This window comes from Paramormyrops kingsleyae, chromosome 22, assembly GCF_048594095.1.
Source record: "Paramormyrops kingsleyae isolate MSU_618 chromosome 22, PKINGS_0.4, whole genome shotgun sequence".
NCBI classification, from domain to species: Eukaryota; Metazoa; Chordata; class Actinopteri; order Osteoglossiformes; family Mormyridae; genus Paramormyrops; species Paramormyrops kingsleyae.
Genome location: NC_132818.1, coordinates 11821524 through 11834147, shown reverse-complemented (window position 1 = coordinate 11834147; position 12624 = coordinate 11821524). Strand labels below are relative to the sequence as shown.

General features: G+C 44.3%; 1 protein-coding gene across 4 annotated transcripts; it reads left to right on the top strand.

The window, feature by feature from the left end:
* Positions 1-2842: 2842 nt before the first annotated feature.
* Positions 2843-11160, top strand: tspan4b (tetraspanin 4b). 4 transcript variants are annotated; one of them, XM_072704734.1, is made up of 10 exons: positions 2843-3076; positions 3903-5201; positions 6549-6632; positions 7222-7291; positions 8765-8956; positions 9108-9182; positions 9331-9426; positions 9508-9606; positions 9690-9773; positions 10761-11160. In XM_072704734.1, exons 4-10 carry the CDS (start codon positions 7223-7225, stop codon positions 10827-10829), a joined length of 684 nt encoding a protein of 227 aa, XP_072560835.1. In that variant the 5' UTR covers positions 2843-3076; positions 3903-5201; positions 6549-6632; position 7222; the 3' UTR covers positions 10830-11160. The 4 variants fall into 4 exon arrangements, with proteins under 4 accessions (XP_072560835.1, XP_072560836.1, XP_023654288.1 ...); XM_072704735.1 differs by lacking the exon at positions 3903-5201; XM_023798520.2 differs by lacking the exons at positions 2843-3076; positions 3903-5201 and adding an exon at positions 5736-6191.
* The last annotated feature ends 1464 nt before the right edge of the window (positions 11161-12624 follow it).

Below are 12624 nucleotides of genomic sequence, written 5' to 3'. Positions count from 1 at the left end.
TCTGCTCATTTACTGGGATTTTCACGCACAACCATTTCTAGGGTTTACAAAGAATGGTGTGCAAAGGGAAAAACATCCAGTATGCGGCAGTCCTGTGGGCGAAAATGCCTTGTTGATGCTAGAGGTCAGAGGAGAATGGGCCGACTGATTCAAGCTGATAGAAGAGCAACTTTGACTGAAATAACCACTCGTTACAACCGAGGTATGCAGCAAAGCATTTGTGGAGCCACAACACGCACAACCTTGAGGCGGATGGGCTACAACAGCAGAAGACCCCACCGGGTACCACTCATCTCCACTACAAATAGGAAAAAGAGGCTACAATTTGCACGAGCTCACCAAAATTGGACAGTTGAAGACTGGAAAAATGTTGCCTGGTCTGATGAGTCTCAATTTCTGTTGAGACATTCAAATGGTAGAGTCAGAATTTGGCGTAAACAGAATGAGAACATGGATCCATCATGCCTTGTTACCACTGTGCAGGCTGGTGGTGATGGTGTAATGGTGTGGGGGATGTTTTCTTGGCACACTTTAGGCCCCTTAGTGCCAATTGGGCATCATTTAAATGCCACGGCCTACCTGAGCATTGTTTCTGACCATGTCCATCCCTTTATGACCACCATGTACCCATCCTCTGATGGCTACTTCCAGCAGGATAATGCACCACGTCACAAAGCTCGAATCATTTCAAATTGGTTTCTTGAACATGACAATGAGTTCACTGTACTAAAATGGCCCCCACAGTCACCAGATCTCAACCCAATAGAGCATCTTTGGGATGTGGTGGAACGGGAGCTTCGTGCCCTGGATGTGCATCCCACAAATCTCCATCAACTGCAAGATGCTATCCTATCAATATGGGCCAACATTTCTAAAGAATACTTTCAGCACCTTGTTGAATCAATGCCACGTAGAATTAAGGCAGTTCTGAAGGCGAAAGGGGGTCAAACACCGTATTAGTATGGTGTTCCTAATAATCCTTTAGGTGAGTGTATATTTGACATTAAGATTTTGTAAAATACTTAACAAAAAACAACTGTTAATTTTTCAGTAAAAATATGTTTTTTAAAAAAAAATTTTTGGTAGAGTTAACAAATTACTGTAGTTTAAATGCAAACAAACTGTAATATAAAAACCAGTACAATACAGTTAAAATTACACCATAACGGTGTGAAAATGATATTTTTTTTAATCAGGTCAACTTAGTTTATACTGAAAGAAACCGTGTTACATTTTACAAATTAATATTCTGTGCTTTACAGATGAGAAACAGTAAAACTTTAAATGATATATCAACACTTGCTTTTTGCTACGTGCGTTACGAACCAACAAGAAATTTGCCTGTTGCCTGGTGTAGTTCTTTTCTGGACTACTAATAAAGAGCGTGTTACCTCGGCAAGAGAGTGTTGGCAGCTGGGGTTACCAGAACAATTCCGTAAAATATACAGCAAAACAATAATTGCTTTTACCGAATAACATGTATTTTCTACGGAAAAAAACTGGCAGCTGTGGTTACCAGAATAATTCCGTAAAATATACAACAAAACAGTAATTGCTTTTACTGAATAACATGTACATTTTACAGTTTAAACCAGCATATAACACACTGGACTTCTGTTATATTTACTGGTTTATACACTCACCTAAAGGATTATTAGGAACACCATACTAATACGGTGTTTGACCCCCTTTCGCCTTCAGAACTGCCTTAATTCTACGTGGCATTGATTCAACAAGGTGCTGAAAGCATTCTTTAGAAATGTTGGCCCATATTGATAGGATAGCATCTTGCAGTTGATGGAGATTTGTGGGATGCACATCCAGGGCACGAAGCTCCCGTTCCACCACATCCCAAAGATGCTCTATTGGGTTGAGATCTGGTTTCTGTGGGGGCCATTTTAGTACAGTGAACTCATTGTCATGTTCAAGAAACCAATTTGAAATGATTCGAGCTTTGTGACGTGGTGCATTATCCTGCTGGAAGTAGCCATCAGAGGATGGGTACATGGTGGTCATAAAGGGATGGACATGGTCAGAAACAATGCTCAGGTAGGCCGTGGCATTTAAATGATGCCCAATTGGCACTAAGGGGCCTAAAGTGTGCCAAGAAAACATCCCCCACACCATTACACCATCACCACCAGCCTGCACAGTGGTAACAAGGCATGATGGATCCATGTTCTCATTCTGTTTACGCCAAATTCTGACTCTACCATTTGAATGTCTCAACAGAAATTGAGACTCATCAGACCAGGCAACATTTTTCCAGTCTTCAACTGTCCAATTTTGGTGAGCTCGTGCAAATTGTAGCCTCTTTTTCCTATTTGTAGTGGAGATGAGTGGTACCCGGTGGGGTCTTCTGCTGTTGTAGCCCATCCGCCTCAAGGTTGTGCGTGTTGTGGCTTCACAAATGCTTTGCTGCATACCTCGGTTGTAACGAGTGGTTATTTCAGTCAAAGTTGCTCTTCTATCAGCTTGAATCAGTCGGCCCATTCTCCTCTGACCTCTAGCATCAACAAGGCATTTTCGCCCACAGGACTGCCGCATACTGGATGTTTTTCCCTTTGCACACCATTCTTTGTAAACCCTAGAAATGGTTGTGCGTGAAAATCCCAGTAAATGAGCAGATTGTGAAATACTCAGACCGGCCCGTCTGGCACCAACAACCATGCCACGCTCAAAATTGCTTAAATCACCTTTCTTTCCCATTCTGACATTCAGTTTGGAGTTCAGGAGATTGTCTTGACCAGGACCACACCCCTAAATGCATTGAAGCAACTGCCATGTGATTGGTTGATTAGATAATTGCATTAATGAGAAATTGAACAGGTGTTCCTAATAATCCTTTAGGTGAGTGTACTGTAAAATTGACATGTCATTCTTGCAAACACCGCAAAAGGTTTTATCTCCAGCTTGCAAGTAATGAAGCGACAGACTGAGGCACAGATATGCTAAAAGCGCATGAGAGGACAAGAGGAGAATTTCTAAAAAATTGTCCACAGGGGCTGTGTTTCACCAAAGGAACTTCAATATTCTCTGTTTTTATTTTGTCAAATTTTCTGGTGCCAACTTGAAGGTAAGAGGCATTCAGCCCTTTTCAAATAGCGGGGGGATTCATATTCAGAGGTGAATACAAGACCTTAAATGTAACTAACTTGTTGAATACACCTGAGTGTGGAGAAGCTACTAAGCTGCTGGATCATAGGGGCTACTATACCCTAGCTCCAAAGGAAACACTGGGTTGGTCATCTGTTTAATGGCTTTTTGTTTCATTATGGTACATAAATGGTACATACTAGTTGTATTGTGTTAGTCAAAATTTGCTCTGGAGTATTGTGCTCTCTAATGAATTGCTTATATTAATTTTTGAAGGATACTTACGAAAAGACATATTTGACATGTTGTTGTTTTATAAGACAAAAGGCACATCCCGCTAGGTCAGCGGTGGCCAATCTTATCCGCAAAGGGCCGGTGTGTTTGCGGTTAAGATTGCCCACCCCTGCGCTAGGTAGTTCATTTAGAGTTTGGATTGCAATTTGTTGAGAAAACACAGCTGTCTTAATCACGGTCATGATGAGCTCTCACTATTTCTCAATGACTGTGATTCTGAGAGTGGAGAAAGATCTCAAAAGAGGAAGAGAGAGCTATTTCCTTCTAGCTGAGGTGTCAGAAACAAGGGCAGGGTCCGCAAAACACCACAGCCCTAGTAGCAGCCAGAGAGAGCTAGTTCCTATTGTAACTCAACAGTACTTATCAGTAGTACCGTTAACTCCCCACCCCAGCCTTTCCAAAAATGACTCACTCTAAACTGTAGCAATATTGCATTTGAATCTGCAGTATGGACAATTTGCTGTCTACTTTGTCGATAAACTAATAAACTTTGTTGTTTACCATCATTGCAGGCCTGGATTTCTGCATCATCTTTAGGATGTCACTCTTACAGCCTCTGTTTATTACTTCATTGCTGCTCTGCTTCCCTGCTTTCCATATCCAACCAGTCTTCACAACTAATTCTTTACCACATACCACAACTGGTGCTCCTGAACAGTGGAGTCCTGAACCTTCCACACAGTTTGCTTCGATAACGCTTATTAGCAAAGCTGTCAAGTTATTCACAGAACCTGGTCCAGAATCATCTACTTCCAGGCAATTCCTTGAGCCATCTACTGCTCCAACCATCCAACCTACCACAGAATCTGATCCAGAATCATCTACTTCTCCAACCATCCAACCTACCACAGAACCTGTTCCAGAATCATCTACTTCTCCAATCATTCAGCCTACCACAGAATCTGTTCCAGAATCATCTACTATTCCAACTATCCAGCTGACCACAGAACCGCTTCCAGAATCATCCACTACTCCAACCGCCCAGCCTATCACAGAACCTGTTCCAGAACCATCTACTACTCCAATTTCTCAGCCTATCACAGAACCTGTTCCAGAATTGTCTACTGTTCCAATTATCCAACCAACCACAGTGCTTATTTCAGAAATATCTAGGACCCCAACTGCCCAGACTACTGTAGAAGCCATTCTGGGAAAAACTAGTCTCCAACCTGTCCAGCATACTCAAGGCAATACTCTGACCATCATAGGAAAACCTTCCACATTAAGTCCTGTGCTTCTTCCAGAAAGTTCTACCCTGGAAACCTCCTCCTTCAAGGCTACTGTGACCCAGACGGTACCCAAGTCTACTTCGCAGAACATTGTCCCCTTAGAAGCCAAAGTCGGTGTCAATAAGACCGGCATGCTGTGGAAGACCATTGTCATCGTGCTCATTATGATGGCCGGCATTGCAACTATTGCCTGTGTCTTGTGGGGCGTCAGCGCCACCAGCAAGTCAAAAAGGAAGAGTGATGGGGAGTGGGACGTTTGCGGGGGTGACAGAGCTGATGGAGGGGAGGATGGAAGCCTGGAGCAGACAGTTAGGGATGAGTCAGGCAGCCCAGGTCTCGTGTTGGTCTCATTCATCCCCAAAGATTCGGGAGTGGGCGCAACTGGGACGAAGGAAGAGCGAAGGTGGAATGAAGCGGAGGCCTTGCTGTTCATCGACGAGGACTCAAACTAGCCGGATGAGGAACGTCTGCTGATGCACTGCTCCAGTGGCAACACAGCCAAGAAAAACAGTGGATCTGCCATCTGCCTGTCTGCCACTGTCTGAGCGAGTGATGGAGAGGATGCCGGGCCTGCCATGCCCTGTAAGATGCTGAGTGATTTCCAGCTTCATTGTTTGAGCAATACCTATTGTCTTTGGCGGGGGGGGGACGCATTATGTACTGATATGTTGTTGGCAGTGATGACACCCACCTATTCCTTTTTTTAGATTGCTGTATTTTTAGATCAAATATCTTTCTCGATTTCTTCCTTGTCTGTTCCCCATGGCACAGGTGGGAGAGCTGCAGTGTTCTGTGGAATAATCATGTGTTATGTGTTTTTTGCTTTGCACCCAAGCATTATGACTTTTTTTCTGGGACCCCCACCTGCTTCTTGTCACACAAGTACAAGCAATATCTACCCAAATGTCACATTAAAATGGCAATAAACACTTATTTTAGATGATGATATCTCCAAGGTTATGGTTTTGTTCTGTTCTTCACTACACTACATGACATTATTAGTAGCATTATTTTTAGAGTCGATTGTCTTTCTCTTCTCAGAGAGTCTGGGCTCGTATGTGGCACACAGTAAGGATCCTAAACTGACGTCCGCCACTAGAGGGCGACACTCGGCTACTTGTTGCATGCTGGATTATGAGTGAGACTGTACTGTTGTCCAGCCTGTTCTGTTATTTCCGAACATGCCAGAGGGCATTAAGTATTAATTAATTAGTTTTAGCAGTTTAAACAATGACTTGAACTAAACAGTAAAAAAAAAATGGAGAAAAACATATGAATCTTTGACAGGCATGTAGTGATAATTTGTAATTAATGTGGTTTCATGAGCTTCTCAAATAGAGAAAAACCTCAGCAGAAATGCAACATAAACACAATCCTCTGGTCTCTGTCCGGAAAGCCTCCATTTGGCTGAGAAGGACAGGAAGCAATGGGGGAGGAGATACGCTAGAAGGGACAGAGTCAGGAGGGTGGGGGAGGGCATGCGGGAGGCAGGAGGGGCAACCCAAAAATCTGCTGGAAAAGTGGGGTATTTGGCAAATAAACTAAAGTGTTTATAAGAAGAAGAGAGATAAGGTAACAGGAGCAAGGGGCTGAACAAGGGATTCAGGAAGAATGAATATGGGAGGGGGATAAGAGAGAGAGAGAGACGGAGGGAGAGAGGGGTAGGAAGGGGGAGAAAGAACGCACACACATCTGGAACTTATTGAGGAGACGAGGGAAAGAGGGAGGTTCACTGGGAACAGGAAAGTTACCAGGGAATGACACAGAAAGGAAGGAGAGAACAGGACAGTAGCCCAGATAGGTGATCCTGTAAAGTCGGGAATGCAAGGCAGGGCAACTACACAGCGATTATATGGGCTTTTAAAATAATTTAGAAACATAAAGCAGAGGAACGTGTGTTTAAAATCTCAGGGGACTATCTGTGCACAGGAGACCAAAAACCGGAACAACGGAACTGACCAGACGTACTTTCAATCATCACCCTGCTCAGTGAGGAGAGCATCTACACAGCAGGTATGAAATCAGACGTTCGGACGCACAAACAACGCAGATGAGAGGAGCCGGGGGTTTGTTCTGACTGGCCTGCCCACTCTGGGCTTGAGTTACGCTCACGGTCTTCATCTGTAAATGCTGAGATGCAGGAGGTCTGCACATACCTCGTTTCGACACGCACTGTTTCTGATGAGTGAGATGAACTAATGCAATTAAGTTAAGCAACTTGGAGGGACCTGTGTTCAGACATAAGCTGCCATACTGTTTGAGATTCGCATATAGAAGCATCCTCATAGGCAAGGATGGCTATATGCAGTGGGGATGTTCATGTTCCACTGCCAGAGAGACATTTAGGGAGCATGAACAGAGCTGGAAGTGGGTACAAACGTAGTGTGGAAACGTGTATGGCGTACTCAGGCTGTGTACTGCCACCGTGCTCAGCTTTGCCTTCAGGGTGGACACGTCCTGTTCGACTTCCTCTGTGTGTAACAATGAATGATTTTGAAACTTTGGCACCTCCCTTGAGGACCTCTGTGTGAGGCTGTGTGACAGTGACATTGACAGGAGCGGCTTTGCTGTGACACACGCCTCTCTCTCCTGTCCTGTCCAGGATGGCGATTTCGGGACACTGCTTCTGCTTTGTGAAGTACCTCATGTTCATCTTCAACCTCATCTTCTGGGTCAGCACCATTTCATGTCTGCAGCTGGGTTTTTATGTCTCCTTCCCTGTCACAGTCAGAACCTGTCCTATTATTATGAAGTAACAAATACCTTGTTACTGTACTTAAGTAGGTTAATTCAGGATTTGTAATTTATTTGAGTCTTTTAAGTTGTTGCAACTTTTACTCTCACTTCGCTACATTTCTGAATCAAATAATGAATTCACTTCAATATGTTCTATACAACCATCATTACTCACCTTTAAAAAAGAGGCCTAATATTGCATCCAGCACACCTGAGTAGGGCTGAACGATTCTGGGTAAAATATGACGATTTTGAGATTGAGATTTTCTCTCACAATTCTTGAGCATTCTTTCTTTCTTATTATTATGCATTGTACACACAATATGTAGAGATGCACAATATGAAAGTTAACGTAATGAAATTGTGTCAGATATTTATAGTCAATCAGTGGTCAAAGTAATGAGCACTAGAGCTATTACTGAAATGATTGTAATGAGTACATTGCACAATCGGGCAGTTTCTGTCACGTCCGGGAAGAACAGAGCAGGCTGAACCCAGATGCAGGAGACCCAGAGGTTTATTGGGACACCAAACAATAGACAAGTCCAAAGGGGCATGAAACGAGCGACGGTCAAGAAGGCAGGCAGAGGGTCGTGAGCCGAGGAGATCAATCCTACGAGGAGGCACAGGATGGGCAGGCAGGGCAGGCAGGGCAGATGACGTGGCACAAAAGACAAGAGAGATAGAATGCTCAGTAGGGCGCATGAGAGGAACAATACTTCGCAACCATGGTTAGTCAGAGTGCCGGTTAGATAGACGATCGTAACGAGGCTTAGTTATGGCCCCGCCCACCGAGGCGTGACAGTTTCACAAGTGGAGGGTTTGAGTTGCCACGGTCACCCCTTTCGGAAGGTCTCAAACTACAGGCCCACGAAATGTTTATAATTCATTATTAAATCTGGCCTGTAGATTGAGCTTTGGTTTTCCACAGAATAAAAGTCATTCTGCTAATCTGCGTGATGGCTCTGCAAGCTACACCGCTTTTTCTGAACAGAAAGAAAATATATGACTCAGTTTTAGTTTTTGTGCTGGATTCTAACTCACAATACTATATTCAAGCCAGTCTTGAGTGAACTTAAATGGGTAGGTTGCATTCTGTAAGATCAATAGATTTAAACGTGTCACACTTCTTACTTAAGTACTTTTAAAAGTAATATAGTTGAATAACATTTGTACTGTTACTTAAATATGAAAACTGAACACTGATAATAATAATAATAATAATAATAATAATAATAATAATAATACTCATGGCTGTCTCCTATGTCAGGTGAAGGCCAAGATCTTTATAATAATAATAATGCCCAGACTACCTTAAATCCGACAAGTTACCCCGATAAGACAGTAACCCTGCTTTGTAGTACAGGCCTCTGGTATCTGAAGCTATGTTTCTGTGTGGACACGTGCAGCTCGGGGGGTGTGGCCTGTTTGGAGTGGGGGTGTGGCTGTCCTTCACGCAGGCCGAGTTCTCCTCCCTGCCCGTCTCCTTCCCGTCCCTCACAGCCGCTAATCTACTGCTGGTGGCCGGTGGTGTTACCATGGTGACGGGGTTCCTGGGTTGCCTGGGGGCCCTGAAGGAGCAGCGCTGTTTGCTGATGACGGTAGGAGGGCATGGCCTGACAGCAATAGCATGCTGAACAGGATGTTACATCACTGATGAAAAGCAGGAAGTGATGCAACCAGCACAGAGACATGTAGACGTTCCACTCAGATGGTCGCTTGCCTGACCACGACCTTTCTGCCCTCTCCCAGTTCTTCATCATTCTGCTCCTGGTTGTCATAACAGAAATCATCTTGGTACTCATCCTGCATATATTCCATGAGCAGGTAAGCCCCACCTCCAAGGTATCCCAGAAAAAATGTCCCCGATATCCTGCCTAAAGAGGACTGTTGTTCTGCTATATCTGCATGTATGTTCACAAGTAAAGCCCTCAACCCCCACACTGTCTGACCTTTACTGCCACTCCCTCCCCAGCTGGATGACAAGGCTCAGAAAGAACTGAAGGAAGGAATGAAAACATATAACACAGATGAGCGGCTCAAGACGGCCTGGGACAACATGCAGTACATGGTGAGCATGGGGGGGGGGTGTGTAAGGGGGGGAGACATGGGGGCAGCGGGCTAGTCTAATGGCCGCTCTGCCCCCCTCTAGCTGAAGTGCTGCGGTGTGAATAGCAGCATGGACTGGCACAACATCACCAACAACTCACTGCCAGATTCCTGCTGCAGTGCTGGACCATGCTGGACTGAGGTTAGCAGAGCGCCACTCGCAGGCAGGGGGAAGCACACGCCTCATTAGAGTGTTTCTGAGCAGCCTGCTGCTTCTGCCCCCAGGGCTGCTACCAGAAAGCCAGGGACTGGCTCTTCAAGAACAACACGTCCATCCTGGTCTTTGGAATCTGCATCAGCGTTATCCAGGTAGTGGCTTGAACCCGTGTTTAAACAGCTTCCTCACTCTTCATCAAAGTAACCTACAGAAACAAAACAACAAGTAACATTAACTGAGTCATTTGAAATTCAACAGGTTCATGCTCCAGACGTGCAGTTTCACTTAAAAACTGCCCCAGAAAAAAATGAACTGTGAAAGTTTACAATAAAACTTTTTGACAGTTTTACTATGTACTTTTGCTGTTCAACCATGAATTTTTTGATGGTTCTACTGTAAGTTACTGTAAAGTGTAAACTTTCTGACTGTGAAGTTTACCATCTTAAAGTTAAGCTATGGACAAGTTTAGGGGTCAATTGCAAAATACTTTACAGCCAAACTGTTAACTTCACAGTAGTAGGATTCACAGTTCTGTGAACTTTACGGTCAGATTCACTATCAACTTAACAGCCCCTGTAACAGTGAAGTGACTAGTCCTGTTGATTAGACCCTCCTATACCATGATTTAAAACAAGACTGGACAATATTACCATCGACTCTTCCATGGTGGAAATTATGAAAGTTAATAGTACATAGAAATTTTCATAGTTGACTGTAAAGTTTAGGTTTAGGTGATAACTAAGATGACTGTAAAAAAAAAAAACTGTCAAAACTATACTTCACACTTCAACTACATCATGTTCACATTCGAACTGTAAACTTCACTGTCAGAATTATTAAACACCAGAAGAGGTAACCATGTGCTTCAAAGTAAAACAACAGTTCACAGTTCTACCATGAAACGTTCATGATCACACTGTAAATTTTGCAGTAGGACTATGAATAATTAAGGTTTAACTATAAACTTCAGAGCGTTACTGTGAATTTTCACAGTGCATTTTTTCCTGGGTGCTCTGCTGGCCTGTGGAATAAAAGCCCTTTTAATAAAGGTTCCAAAACCTAGGACCGCGGCCCAGGTAGTGCTCGGTGGCGGTACCCCAGCGGGACCCTCAGTATCTGTATGGCTTCCCTCCTCGCAGGTTCTGGCCCTGGGATTCTCCCTGCTCATGTACTGCCAGATACTCCGCGTTGAAAAATACACATACTGAACGAGGAGCCCAGCGAGAAGAACGAACGCAAATGGATCGGTTGCTTGTGAGACCCGCATGAGAAGCAGATGCTGAAGGACACTGTGGAGAGCGTGCTTCCTCACCCTCACACTGACTTTAAACTGGCCATTTTCTGGCACATTCTCATGTTAAATCATATCCCTTAAATGCTCATTTTCCCTTTTATATTTTGAGAGAACGTATTACGTTTTGTTTCCATAGAAACTATTCTCTTAGCTCTTAGCAACATTAGCCATGATAAAATGATCTACTACTCACAAAGCTAGTTTTGTTATATACGTGTACTTGTTAATCACAGACTGTAAATACATGCTGTGTCTTTGTGGTTCTTGAGATGGAAGTTAGTAAATAACAGTACGTGTTCACACACGGCAAATTGCTTTAAATGAGGTGCCACCAGAGCCTGATTTCATCTCACAGCCCAAAGTTGCAACTGATGGGTCTCGAAATGGCAAGTAGCATGTAATTGTGTGCCCTGGGCTTCCCGGCATGGATACCGGCCAATGATGGATGAGTGACAGTGACCCCACATTGGAGGGCAGATCGCACATAGCAGCCACCCCACAGGCCACATGAAACTCAATGCTGCTGGACGCCTGTTTCTATTCTCAGTATTAGTCCCCACTTGGTGTTTACGGCTCATATCTCATGCCTGAAATATGCTGTGAGCTTCATGCTCTCACTCCTGCCACACACACTGCTCAAACTCCTGCACAAGAAGAGAGTAAAAGGCAGAAAGGAGAGTATGTACAGATCTAAGGACAGAAATGTCAGGGAAAACCCGTGCCTCACCAAAACAGAGGCAGAGGTCACCACCTGCAGCTGTGCATAATCTAGCATCCTCTGAGCTCCTGTGGCTGCACTACAGCGATGGCATCCCTGCAGTCTGGCCGGTAAATATGCTGAGAACATAAGCAATCAGGTGCACTCCACTACAGAGGACCTCTCATAGAACCTGTTTACTGTAGTCATGATGATGAGCGTGTTAGCACATCCCACATTAGAGAACTGCTCCCTGAACCCACTCACTGTAGTAATGATGAAGAACATGTTTGCTTACTCCTCCTTGGAAGACCAACTTGAACCTGTTTACGGCAGTCATGATGAAGAGCATGTTAGCATACACCGTTACAGAGGACCTCTTCCAGAACCCATTCCCTGTCATCTTGATGAAGAGCATGTTAGCATACACCATTACAGAGGACCTCTTCCAGAACCCATTCCCTGTCATCATGATGAAGAGCATGTTAGCATACACCGTTACAGAGGACCTCTTCCAGAACCCATTCCCTGTCATCATGATGAAGAGCATGTTAGCATACACCGTTACAGAGGACCTCTTCCAGAACCCATTCCCTGTCATCTTGATGAAGAGCATGTTAGCATACTCTGCTACAGAGGGTCTGTCTCTGAACCCATTTACTGTAGTCGTAATGTCGGGTATGTCAGCGTGCTTTGCTGCAGAGGACCTCTTCAACCAGAGAGCGATTGAAGGTGTGTCAAGCAGGGAGATATTTATCAGCCGTTGTTCCATATGAAGAGATTTTAACCTGCGGTAAGTACTTAGCATTTAGTTTGAGGTGTGATTCCAGTAGTGCCATCACTGTGAAGAGTGCTTCTGTACTGTAATGGATCTCAGTAGCCATAACCCTCAGAATATAACTCATTACACAAGCAGGTAGCCGCTGGCTGTTAATGCTTTTATATACGCTGATGGTCACAATGGGCCAAAGTGGGAGGTGCATACGGGGCAGGGAGACTCAGGAGGCACTAA

Excerpts from the sequence above, each read along its gene's own strand:
- tspan4b (XM_072704735.1), top strand. The coding sequence starts at position 7,223 with ATGGCGATTTCGGGACACTGCTTCTGCTTTGTGAAGTACCTCATGTTC. Across the intron at positions 9,183-9,330 it reads TGCATATATTCCATGAGCAG|CTGGATGACAAGGCTCAGAA; the intron begins GTAAGCCCCACC and ends CTCCCTCCCCAG. Across the intron at positions 9,427-9,507 it reads GGGACAACATGCAGTACATG|CTGAAGTGCTGCGGTGTGAA; the intron begins GTGAGCATGGGG and ends GCCCCCCTCTAG.